The sequence below is a fragment of the Macrosteles quadrilineatus genome, unplaced genomic scaffold (genome assembly GCF_028750875.1).
Source record: "Macrosteles quadrilineatus isolate MER2022 unplaced genomic scaffold, UCM_ALF_1.0 Scaffold_8__2_contigs__length_117827958, whole genome shotgun sequence".
Taxonomy (NCBI): Eukaryota; Metazoa; Arthropoda; class Insecta; order Hemiptera; family Cicadellidae; genus Macrosteles; species Macrosteles quadrilineatus.
This window is the reverse complement of record NW_026542601.1, coordinates 56,151,291-56,163,789: the sequence shown is the minus strand read 5'-3', so window position 1 is coordinate 56,163,789 and position 12,499 is coordinate 56,151,291. Positions and strand designations below refer to the sequence as shown.

At 35.4% G+C, this 12,499-nt stretch overlaps 2 protein-coding genes across 2 annotated transcripts in view; one reads left to right on the top strand and one right to left on the bottom strand.

Annotated features, from left to right (window-relative positions):
- Positions 1 to 1,181: 1,181 nt before the first annotated feature.
- Positions 1,182 to 12,499, bottom strand: part of LOC129000950 (MATH and LRR domain-containing protein PFE0570w-like) — a 42,969-nt gene continuing 31,651 nt past the window's right edge. The window contains exons 10-12 of the mRNA XM_054428046.1: positions 4,183 to 4,243; positions 2,960 to 3,152; positions 1,182 to 1,483 (exon numbers count right to left, since the gene is read on the bottom strand). Of these exons, the coding sequence (XP_054284021.1) occupies positions 1,363 to 1,483; positions 2,960 to 3,152; positions 4,183 to 4,243 (375 nt within the window). The 3' untranslated portion in view covers positions 1,182 to 1,362. The remainder of the gene's footprint in view (positions 1,484 to 2,959; positions 3,153 to 4,182; positions 4,244 to 12,499) is intronic.
- Positions 10,418 to 11,576, top strand: LOC129000951 (E3 SUMO-protein ligase ZBED1-like). Its single transcript, XM_054428047.1, has 2 exons — positions 10,418 to 10,803; positions 11,222 to 11,576. Exons 1-2 carry the CDS (start codon positions 10,569 to 10,571, stop codon positions 11,560 to 11,562), a joined length of 576 nt encoding a protein of 191 aa, XP_054284022.1. The 5' UTR covers positions 10,418 to 10,568; the 3' UTR covers positions 11,563 to 11,576.

The following is a 12,499-nucleotide window of genomic DNA, read 5'->3' as shown; positions in this document are numbered from 1 at the left end:
TGGGGTTACATTTTTTCATTCCCTCCCTTCTAGCATCAGAAATGAGGAAAACGGAAATAAGTTCAAAAAAAAGCTTAAGAATTTTCTAATTAGTGGAGAGTTTTATAATTTTGAAGAATTTACTGCACTATGTTCAAATATGTAAATAAACATGTAAATATGTAAAAAAAATAAAAGATAAAATGGATCAGGAAAATGGTTTTTAGTATTAGTTATAGTTTAAGATTAAGACGCATTCATGTACACATTGTTGTATGTCTGAATAAAGATTTATTTGACTTGACTTGACTTGAATATAAGTTAAGGTATTGTTAGTTAATAAGTCATTTATTGGTATTGTAATATTTCTTTTGTTTGTATTGACTTGAGTGGTTTTGAAAAACAGTATTGTTACTGAAAACCGCTTTAAATAAAAGACGTTTTATTATTATTATTATTATACGGTAGTATAACTTTTTATCTTTTAGACCTATACCATAACATGAAGGAAGTGTTTTTGACGCAATTTTCGAGTATGAGGTTTTGGTGGATAACTCCCTGAACCAAATGAAGTGGTTTTCAATTCAAAGTGATGTGATGTCTGTGAGCATGTGTGTCAGTACATGTGTGTCGTGTGTCTAATACTTAAATTTTACAGTTCGAAGAGCAGAGGCGACTATATAACGCAGTGTTATATAGTCAATGGCAGAGGTTAAGAGGTACAGGTTCTGCTCCCGAGATATTCTAAAAATATAAAACAAGTATTTTAAAGTAAAGATTAAACATTTCTCAACATTGAGAGTCACAATAGATACTAAAGTCCTTAGTATCTATACTAAGACTACCTTAGATACTAAAGACTTTAGTATCTATTGTGACTCTCAATGTTGAGAAAGGGGCCAGTGGCCTCGAAATATCCAATTTATCTTGTGTTTTCTTCTGTGTTACTGTATTGAAGTGTGATGCCCACATTTCTTAAGGTAAGCCTACTTATCCTATCCTTTGTCTCCCTTATTCTTAAGTTTTAACATGTAATGGAATATTTTGTTCCAGTTCCATCCGTAGTCAAGGAAGGATAACGATGAAACAACTTTGCTCTGTTCAACAAACTCATTCCAATGTTCAAAAGTTTCCTCTTCTACAAAAATGATATATATAAATTTATAGGTACGGGGAAATGAAAAAATAAAACCAAATTTCTTACAAATTCTTTAATAAAATAGTGGGTTCTATTGTCACTATCAGAAATATAATATACACAAATATAGCCTATAGCACACACTAACATAGAATAAGATATTATATTATTAAAAAGATATTTATTGTCCCATAGAGTTAAGACATTTTTTTGTTTTATTGATATAGCAATCGATCGTAAAAAACTCAATTTGGGGAGTCTACGCCCATATTCCTCATCTGCATTAAAAGCATGAAACGCTTGTTCGTGCGTACACCTTTTAACATATTGCGACCTTCTTTCTTTTGCTCTTCTTTCTTTGTCACCCTGCAAAAATGGAAATGTAAAATTTATTAACAGAGAAAAAAAAATATTCTTTTACATTTAACACAAACTGTAAATCTACGAATATTCCCTAAAATATAAAATCCATAGTTTATTGTTCTACAATTTTCAGGTTGATAACCAACAAACATAAGCTAACAAACATAAGATTTAACAAAATCCAACTATATGAACATTTAACTTGTTTAGAGACTCAACCAAAACGTTGTTCTCAAAAATACTTTCTTACTTTATTTTGAATTTTACTCAAATAGTTACATCAGGTATTTGAAAGATGAAATTACGTATAGAGGTTTGCATCACAAAAACTGAAAATACTGCTTGGTTAGTTAGCTTTAAGTTCTAAACTCCTTTAAAATCGTAATTAGAAACATGCTACAGTAGACTCCCTCTTATCCGGACACCTTTTAACCGGTCTACACATGGCGGAAATGACATCTCTTTAAACGGACAATTTTTATCAGCACATCGGTTTAAATGGACTAGATCGGCAGGAAGTGGGCGGTACTGAAACAACTGTTCTCGTGGGAAAGATTTGAGACCAGTGATCACGTGTCTAAATACATAATACAGTAGAGTCCCGCAAACTCGGCACTCGATAACCCGGCAGCCTGGATAACTCGGCCATCACCTGGCTCAGAAAATTAGTGAATTTTTGAGTCCGAGTTAAACATGGACACAAGCCAGCTCAAGTATAATAATTTGCAACTCGTTCTAAGGATTTGTTGTACTATATCTGATGACTTGAACTATATCTTGAAATATAAATCTAATTATAAAAGGTGTTAAAAAGCTTAAAAATTGTATTGTTCTTGTTTTTAACTCTAGTTCCCGATAACCCGGCATTTCACAAACTCGGCAACCTTCCAGTCCACATATTACGCCGAGTTTGCGGGACTCTACTGTAATCATTATTGGCTTATACAGTATGCATTTAAACAGTCCGTTTTAACCAGTTTTTGGGGACGTCGGTTTAACCGGAAAACCCGTTATCCGGACTGGCCTCGGTTCCGAGGAGTCCAGTTAAGAGAGAGTCTACTGTAAATAAGTTTAACAAGTCTGAAACTAAATTCGTAAGTACATCAGATCAAAATAATATCGGTCAATTTCAGGGGACAAAAGCCAATCTTTGATAAAAACTCACAAGACAATAGAAGATCGGCTCATCAAGGTATTATAAATGTTTGTGGCTACCAAGACAGTAAGGACTCCAGCTGTCCTTAATTGGATCTTTAAATTGTCCTGGCTGTAGAAACAGCTGTCTTCATTCAATAATAAATCGTTTTAATTTCTACATACATCTTTTTAATCCCAAAATCATTTTTCGTTCATAATTTTGTGGTCTTAGATATACTTAGGAGTATTTCCATACCTTATAAATATTCAGAGCTAAGGCTTAAGTAGATTTTCAATTATTACCTAATCCCTACAAAATATGAATAATACAGTCAAACTCACATATTCACAACAGGCAATTTTTTTCCAACGATGTTCAACGCTTCTTCTTTTTTCACAGGCTTTCTGAAACCGAAGCGGTTCACAGATGAAGCGGTTGGTGTGCGTGACACTGCTGTGATTGGTCTATTTCCGGTCGTTGACGTGCAAGAGGCTACAGGAGTTCTCAATTTTGCAGCAAGCGGCGAAGGTGCCACTGAAATAAGAAAATTTATACTAAATCAGAGAGAAAATAAAATGACGTAATAAAAATAATAAAATGTCCTATTTGTACATTAATTTATTGTAACTTTATTTTTACATAAATTGTACATCTATTCTTTAGTGTAACCTGTATTCACACATCGTCTTATCTGTTCACTTTAACTAGGCTGCAAAAGATGGTTAAAATCTTTTTTGGATTAGGTACAAATTAAGAAAAACCAAAGCTACGAGTTGTCCATTTAACATCAGGTTGTATGATAAAAGTCAACGATTATTGCACATGGTAGAGCCATTGAGAAGTAAGGTAGAGAGTATCATTCAATGGTACACCTAAGTGGTGTCTAGCACTAGTCCCTAATATCTAGGCCAATGACCAACACCGCATTCTTCACCTTCATTTACGACATAGCTCAAGATGGAGGTAGACCCTGTGCGACAGGAATTTCCACAAACTGTTCGCTGCTCATGCTTTTTCTTGCTCGTCACAAGTATATTTCTCGCACAACATACTAGGGTTGAAAGTGCACTGTTGTCCCATAAGCAAGTTTCCTCTATACCTTACTTCTCTGTGGTAGAGCTAACCAACTGGCTCTAAATTATCTAATATGAAGCCGGTGGTGAGGGTTTTACACTTTTTAATGCTTTTATTATATTACACATTTAAGGTCAAAAATAAATCCCTGTTAGGTTATGTGACCTTTGCCTAATACCAGTATCTAATTTGCTTTAATAGGTTATTTATTATTATTACCAAGTGAGATGGGAACACCACCTAGGTGTGTATTTTAACAAAAAAATGAGTGTAGAATGAAGTGTGATGATCCGTGTGACTTTGTTACTGAATAAGATCAGTGTTTTCTTTAGCCAGGATCATGTATTTAAACTTTATGCCCAATGGTCAGGAACAGCTGGGTCTAGTTTTGAACCTTCAAAAAGGGTTAACTGACCTCTAACCGTTTCAAGGAAACCCCCTAGAAATATTGTTTAATTTATTAGAATAACAAAACAGAATAAAATCTCACCTCTTGTCATGGGGCTTCTGTCTGTATTTCTACTGTTTTGTTTCGGGCTCAGCAAAGCACACTGAAAAATAATAATCATTCTTTAATACAGGAGGTAGTACATGTGAATGGAGTCATGCAGTATTTATAAGATTTTCATACATATTACTAACATCTTACTGTTCTTTTTTTTTAACAAATTTGTATCATCAATTAGTTTCAAATTAACTAACTACTAGTTGTTTCCAGTTAATAATCTTAACTATATCTCAATATATTAAACAAATTTAAATAACCTTTTAACTCTTAACTTATCACTACGAAAAAAAGAACAAACTTTTAAGAGCTAAACTTTTAATTACAATAAATAAAAATGTTAAGCTCGATACTGTTTTAATAAAGGTTCTAACAGAGTAGGCTTACAGAATACTGACTGACCAGTTAAAATTGTCATCTTACTTTTAAAATGTTAAATGAGAAACTCTTCCCATACTATGTTTTTTGTTAACACTCTAACGTCTTTAGCCAGATGACTTTGGTTTCGTTGTTCTTTAACCATTATTTTTTGATCATCAAAAGCGTGGCATCTTGACATTGCTACGTACAATGCCCCATGCTGAAAGCAGGACTCTGGCATATAAAGACCAAATTTTTCAAGTGTCTGTCCTTGAATTTTTGTAATGGTCATGGCAAAAGCGACTCGACATGGGAAATGTTGACGTTTGAATTTTAGGGGAAAATTTCCTTCTGATAGTTCTAAACTTAATTGGGGCAGTAACACTCGTTTTCCAGCCGAACTTCCAGTAATAATTTCAAGATTTAGGACTTTGTTATTCATCTCTTTACCATTAATCTGGTTCCATTAACCAGTCCTTTTTGTGGATTTAAATTCCTTAGTAAAATTACAATTACACCTTTTTAAAGGCATAATTTGTGAGGAGGCAAACCTCTTAGTGCTAAAGTGTGAAGAAATTCACCAGGTATATGTAACTGGCCCCCCTCTTCTTGAATCAATGTGTCCACTGAGTAGTAAACTCGACTGTCATTATTTAGTTGCTCAACTATTTTATTATTTATTTCGTCACAACGTTCATTCTTTAGTGAAAGTAATGCATGATTTTTTTGTCTTTTTTAAAGCGTCTTCAGAGAATCCTTCACTGAAGATTTTGTCAATGATATTTTCATTCACAAAACATTGTGGTGGAAGAAGTATTAATGCATCACCAAGATCATTATGATAGCTCTCATGGCCATCCCCTATTCGGAAAAGATATTCAGCAAATATTGATTCCCTTGGATTAGCTCTCATGTTTTTAGCAAGTGAACTATTTTTAAACATATTGGCCATAATGGTGATCTATCCATTTCATCAGTCATCATTGTATTTTAAAGTAAACTGAAAAATAAACAGTAAAAGTAAATATTAAAATGATATAAAAGAGGTTATTTTTATGAAGACAGATGTTTTTAAAAGGAAATGAATCATATGTTTGATAAACTTAACTAAATTTTCACTTATATTTAAAAATGCATGGAAACTTTAAAGTCCAATGGGGCGAAGCACATTGAACTGAGCGTGACAAAAATTATTCCATGACTTCCTCAGATAATTCCCTTTAATTTGACACATCAATCATCAAAATCGGTTAATAAATAAAAGAGATTTGCTGTGCACAAGAAATTCCTTACGGAATTAGAATACTAGATTCTTTAAAATTACAGACAAACCCTCCAAAACATTTTTTCTCCTAGGTAAGAGTGTGATGGTGACTGAGAGATCTAGATTCAAATTTAACGCCAACTTATTATAAGTGTGTGTGTAAATTGACGTATTCTTTGGGTGAATAAAACAGCAGTTTTCAAGAGATGGTGAAAAACTGTAAATATTTCTTCCAGTGCAGCCAGAGGATGGTACCATTTTAGCACTGCTCCAGTTGCTGGGTGCAATGTGTAGTTTACCAAGACAGGTAACACCAACATGGTTGAAAATAGTTTAGGAACATTCTATTTCCTGCAAGTAATTACAAAAAAAATATGTTGTTAGAGGATAGTCTGGAGCACTGTTACTTTTGTGCAGTTTTTATCGTGTTTTTAACAAAATTAAAAAAAATTAAGTTAATATGCCTGTGATAAAAATATGACAAATTAAATTAGTTAGTTTTTAGAGGACTTAAAAATGTGTTCTAAATTTGGGTTAAAAATAAGAAATATGGTTTTTAGGAACTAAAAACTTCTTCCCAAAGAAATTTAAACACACAAGAACTACAGGGTCCGGCAAAAAAACCTCCCCGGTTTGAGCAAGACACCACGTGAGTTGTAGTGGGGATAGAGATGTGGAGGGGGTATTGTTACGTAGCGGCGTACGTGCCATTTTCATTGTTGCCATGGCTTGGCTCAGTGTGCATTGGGCGTTTGTTGTGGAGGAGTTTATTAAAAATGGCGGTTCTGTGATTTCTACTCAACGAGCGTTTCGGATTCGATTCAAACTTGGCCGACGTGATAGTGTACCTGATGCGAAAACGATTAGACTGTGAGTGTCAAACTTTAGACAAACAGGGTCAGCACTAAAAAGAAAACCAACTGGACGACCTCGTACTGCAATAACACCGGAGAATGTGGCGCGAGTGAGAACATTAATCCAACAGTCTCCAAAGCGTTCAGCGGTTAAACATGCAGCTGCCCTGGGATTGTCAGAAAGGAGTGTAAGGAGAATTCTGCACAAAGAACTTCATCTGCATCCCTACAAAATAATGGTTAGCCAAAAGTCGTCTGAAGAAGATTATGAAACTCGCAGGGCTGCATGTGATTACATTTTGCAAAACATTCCCCCAGATGAAGCCCACTTCCACTTGTGTGGAAATGTTAACAAACAGAATTTCCACTACTGGGCTGAAGAAAATCCTAGGGAACTCCACCAACAACCACTACACAGCCCAAAAGTCACAGTTTGGTGCGCTGTTGCGGAATTTGGTGTGTGGGGACCGTACTTTTTTGAAGAAGATAGACAAACAGTAATGGTCAAATCCGATCGCTATTGTCACATGATAGAGACATTTCTCCGACCCGAGATCAACCAGTTTGTTTTAGACCATGAGGAAGAAGAAGAAGTTTGGTTCCAACAGGACGGAGCCACAGCTCACACTGCTCGGCGGTCCATGGAAATGTTAAGAGAGTTGTTCCCTGGACGTCTTGTTTCTTTAAGAGGAGACATTTCCTGGCCCCCAAGGTCACTCGACTTATCACTAGGGGTGTGCGAGTATTCGAACATCGAGCTTTTTCGAGCCGAATAGCGTCCTATTCGGCTCGGCTCGTGATTTTCAAAAAGTTCGAAATGTTCGAGCCGAATACTTTTTGAACTAGCAAATAAAACTTAAAATAGGAAATAAGGAACTAACTTTCATTTAAATTTAATCTCCGTTTCATAATTGTGTCAATATGTAATTCGATAAGCATAGCCTACATCATTACACGATGTTTGCTCAGTAAATACTGAACTGAACTGAAGAACAGAAGAACCAATCAACGAAAGAATTACGCAATGACAAGACGAAATCAGCTGACTAAATCAACTAGCCAATGCCACTGCCGTCGACACTGCACATCATTTTTGCTGCAATGTTTGGATTGGACACTAAACTGAGACTGAGTGAGAAAGAATACTGGATTGAGAAGCACTGGAACGGCGACTTTGTTATAAAATCGACAATGTAAACAAATGACGTAACTGGTCCGGATCGAGTGCTAATAACAACATGGTTTGGACAAATCATTTTAAGCTATTTTAAATTTGCACTTTCCAGCCAGTAACACATTTGTTTATGTTTATGAACAATACCGTGTCTGTTTTAATCACGGCCGCCTTTAACTACAGGCCGCGGTCTGGTCGAATTGGCAACACATCGCAAGTGGTGTTGTTCAGTGACAGACGTCCGATAAGATAACATGGCAGACATGTGACATTAGCTCATTAAATCGCACTTTATTGATTTAAATTTATTAATATAAATTTATTAAAATATTGAAAATAAAACATACAGAATTGAAAACCGAAACAATATGAATTTATCTGTAGATTTTTAAGCGGAGTCAATAATGTCATAGTCCAGTAACCATTCGTTCGTAAATACACAAATACCATTAGCTGCTTCCAAACAAAAACAGCTGTTACAACACCACTTGCGACGTTGCCAGTTCGAAGGCCGCGGCCTGTAGTTAGAGGCGGCCGTGGTTTTAATATTCGTGGTATTAGCATTGACAAAGCGGGAACGCGTCAAGATGACACCACATCAACCAACCACCAACAAGAAGAAGCAGTTTAGGGTTGCATCATTGATTATACATCTTGGGGAAGAAGTATAATCAATGGTTGCGGGTTGATGTGGTGCACGTTGTCGTGGTGGCACCTCTTCCGTGTGGTGGCGGATTGTCGGGGTGGCACGTTAGTGCCTTCGTGCTTGGTGGCGGGTTGACGGTACAACCATATTAGTATATAATATTTGTGGATTTTTTATTCCATTAAAATCGTTATGATTGACCAACTTCGTATAAAGCAATTGCTTCGTCAATGATTTTAATCATATAATTGTTGACGTTACGCTTATTATGTTATAAAGGTACTATAATCAATGGTTAAAGATTGCATTTGGTTTTACTTTGTACTGCACGAATGTGAAAAAATCATATTGCGTGTTGCCGTTTCGTTTCTGAATCGTTGTTTGTTGTTATTGTTTTTGGTTTTACTTCTTGGCTGTTATCTCTGTTTAGTGTTTGTTTACTTTTAAAATTTTTTATCTTTCTCTAGTCGTAACATTGTTATAATTTATTTGTTATTTTATAAAGTAGTTTGTTACAAAAATAGTTTCGCCCAAAATGTAGGAAGTGCGTGTATTTCTCTAGTCACGTCGTGTAATGAAAGTACAATTAGAACAGTTTGGACGTAGCGAGTTTAATTAATTTCGATTGTATTTGTAGTTTTTAAGGCCTGACCTTTTGTTTAGTTTACTGAGTTTCGTTCAAATTACAAGATGGATAGTGAAGATGAACAATGCATTGATGACCCACCAGCTGGACCTTCTACAAGTACTTCTGTTGAAGTGATCAACCCAGTTAGTCCTAGGCCTAGTTCTAGTATTACACAACCAGTTGGTCAGGCCATTATTTGGAAATATTTTACTAAGACAAGCTCCAAAGAAGCAAAATGTAATAGTTGCAAAAAAACCTTCAAAACTCCTACAGGGACTACATCGTCTATAATAAGACATTTGGAAAATAAACATGCTAACATATATAAACAATATGACACAGAACAGAAGGGATTTTTAAGTTTAAAAGCTGAACAAAAAAGGTCTAAAATGCCTAGGCCTACAGCCCCTAAGCAACTTAAAATAGATGAGCATTTTAGAACAACTGAGAAATTATCTTCCAACCATCCCAGATCGCAACTGATAACCAAGGCAATTGGAAAGTGGATGGCCAAAAGTTTCCATCCATATACTTTGGTTGAGGAAGATGGTTTCAGAAACCTAATGGGTATTGTGGAACCCAGATATCAAATACCTTCAAGAACGACCTTTTCTCGCAGTGTTATACCGGATCTTTTCAAAGAGACAAAAGTAAAAATATCAAATGATTTTAAAAATACAATGCAGGATTTAAAATCCTTATCTCTGACCTCTGATATCTGGACATCCGCAGCAAACGATTCATTTATCTCCCTGACAGGCCACTTTGTTGATCTAGATTTCAATATAAAATCTTATTGCTTGAGTAATTCTCATTTCCCCGAAGAACATAACGCTGTAAATATTTCTTCTAAATTGATGGAATTACTAAATGATTGGAATCATCAACAAGGAACTGATTGTACTATTCCAGTTTTTTGTGTAACAGACAACGCTGCCAATATGGTCAGTGCAGCGTCGATGACACCATGGACGCATATACGGTGTTTTGCGCACACCCTTCAGTTAGCACTCAGCGATGCTAAAAAAGATGTTCCTGGTATGCTACACATGCTGGCCAAAGCTAGGGCTATTGTCAGCCACTACAAGCATAGTTCTTCCGCAAATACCAGACTAAACAAATTACAACAACAATTAGGCAAAACTCCCCTCCAACTTGTTCAAGACTGCGAGACAAGATGGAATTCTGAATACAACATGCTTTCTCGTCTTGTTACTCTAAAGCAGGCAATTTCAGCTGAACTATCGACATCAATAAAACCTAACAACCTCACTTCTACCGAATGGGACTTGGCTGAAGGCTATATACATATATTGAAACCACTTGATGATGCCACAAAATTATCTTCCAGTGGCTATCTTCCAACGTTATCAACAGTACTACCTCTGATTGATGGAATAAGAACTGTCATTAGACAATTCATTACATCTGGGGCAAGAGGCACAATGTTCGCTAGGGCCCTTGACAAGGCAATCAATGCAAGATTTCCGCCAGATGAATATCTACTTAGCAAACATTATCAATTGGCAATGCTGGTTGATCCGAGGTATAAGGCACTAATCCTAGATGATATCAACAAGAAGCTTGCAATTGACTTATTGGAGAGGGAAGCAATGAGTTTCTACGCTGAAGATAACCCACCAGCATCCATAGGTTCTTCTACTTCTGGTGGTCCAAAAGGTCAGTACAAGCTTTAGGGTAAGACCTAGTTGTATTTAGGCCTAGTATATTTTTAGTCAGCAGAATGGCTAAAATTATAAAGTTAGGGCCAAATCTTTGCCCTACTAGTTTATATAAAAAATGAAAACATTAATTTTATAATGCTCTACACAAGAGTTTGTTGAGGCTTTGACAATTACACTGAATGTAATGTTCTATGAGAGTACTGGATGTAGTAACAGCTTGATTAGTTTACTGAGTAAAAAAAAATGTTTTCTTATTGCGTTAGCCAAAAGGCGGGAATTTTGGAAGGATTTAAGAGGGCATTTTCTTTTTGTCAATATTGTCTTTATTGTTGTAGGCCTATTGGCATTTTACAACTTTTACTCATGAAAACCTATCAAGTTGAACAAGTATCAACCTTCTGTACTCTTTTCAGAGGGTCTACCAGAGATGTCATTATGGGGTCACCTCCAGTCTCTCTCACAAAGAACCAGACCGAGTTCAAAAGAAGATGCAGTGAAACAACATGTCCAGGCCTACATAAATTCTCCTTGCATACCAATGCAAGAAAATCCATGTTCATGGTGGAAACAGCATTCTCAATTATATGGACCAATCGCTTCAGTTGCAAAGCGTTATCTGGGGATTCCTGCCACTGAAGTAGCAAGTGAGAGAATCTTCTCGAGTGCCGGAAATGTGGTGAATGAAAGGCGCAGGTGTTTAACCCAGGAACACATTAGTGAATTGGTTTTTTTGCACCATAATATAGATATTTAAGATATTTCGAAAATGCACAAGGGACGTTTGGGTCATGGTTATGCACCCTCACAATCTCAAATCAATATCATTTTATGATACAAAGTACAAACGCTAACTAAGCTAACTAACTGCCATTGGCGTTCATTTTCATGTTACATGAAACATTATAAACATAACCACACTTTTTCATGAACTCTGGAAATACAAAATGTTGAGTGTTTGGTAGGCCTATATTTTTATAGTGCAATATAATTATTTTCTACATACATGGTTAAGTTATCCATTCAATTAGTTTTGTTGTTATCTGGTTACAGGTTGAGTTATCTGTTTAGGTCTAGGTTATATTTTTATATTCAAGATGTTGAGTGTTTGTTTGGTATATTTATATTTTTATAGTAGGCTATAATATAATTATTTTCTACATGCGTGGTTATGTTATCCATTCAATAATTTTTGTTAAATTTAGATAGTTTTTGAGTGTTCATGTTTTACTGCTGTAACTTTCTCTTGATCTCAGTAACTATCTTTACCATAGGCCAAGTGGCTTTCGATTACCATACTTTTGGGTTAGTTATAGCCAATTCAATTTTACAAAATAGGCTTACACACCTGAAACAAGGCACTGCCTAGTACTCATTTGAAATATAGCCTAATATAGCAGATAAAAAATGCTAAAGTTCTAAGTTAGGCTATATCTTTTGCGTAAGGAAGTAGTTTCCTGATTGAGTTATCTATTTACTGTACGTAGGCTTAAAAATATTTTTATATTCACAACGGTTTCTTATGTATTTTTTATTTGTTTAGCTGTTAATGTTTTTATTACTTGCCTAAAATAACATGGGCTGAACATTTTCATCTTGATCTCAGTTTCATGTTCCTAATTTTCTAGTATTATCTTATGATTAAATGTTTAAGATGATTTAACATTTTGTAGGCCTATAATTTCAATAACCAC

Coding starts and splice junctions, on each gene's coding strand:
- LOC129000951 (XM_054428047.1), top strand. CDS start 10,569: ATGTTCGCTAGGGCCCTTGACAAGGCAATCAATGCAAGATTTCCGCCA. Junction 10,804..11,221: donor TACTTCTGGTGGTCCAAAAG/GTCAGTACAAGC, acceptor TACTCTTTTCAG/AGGGTCTACCAGAGATGTCA.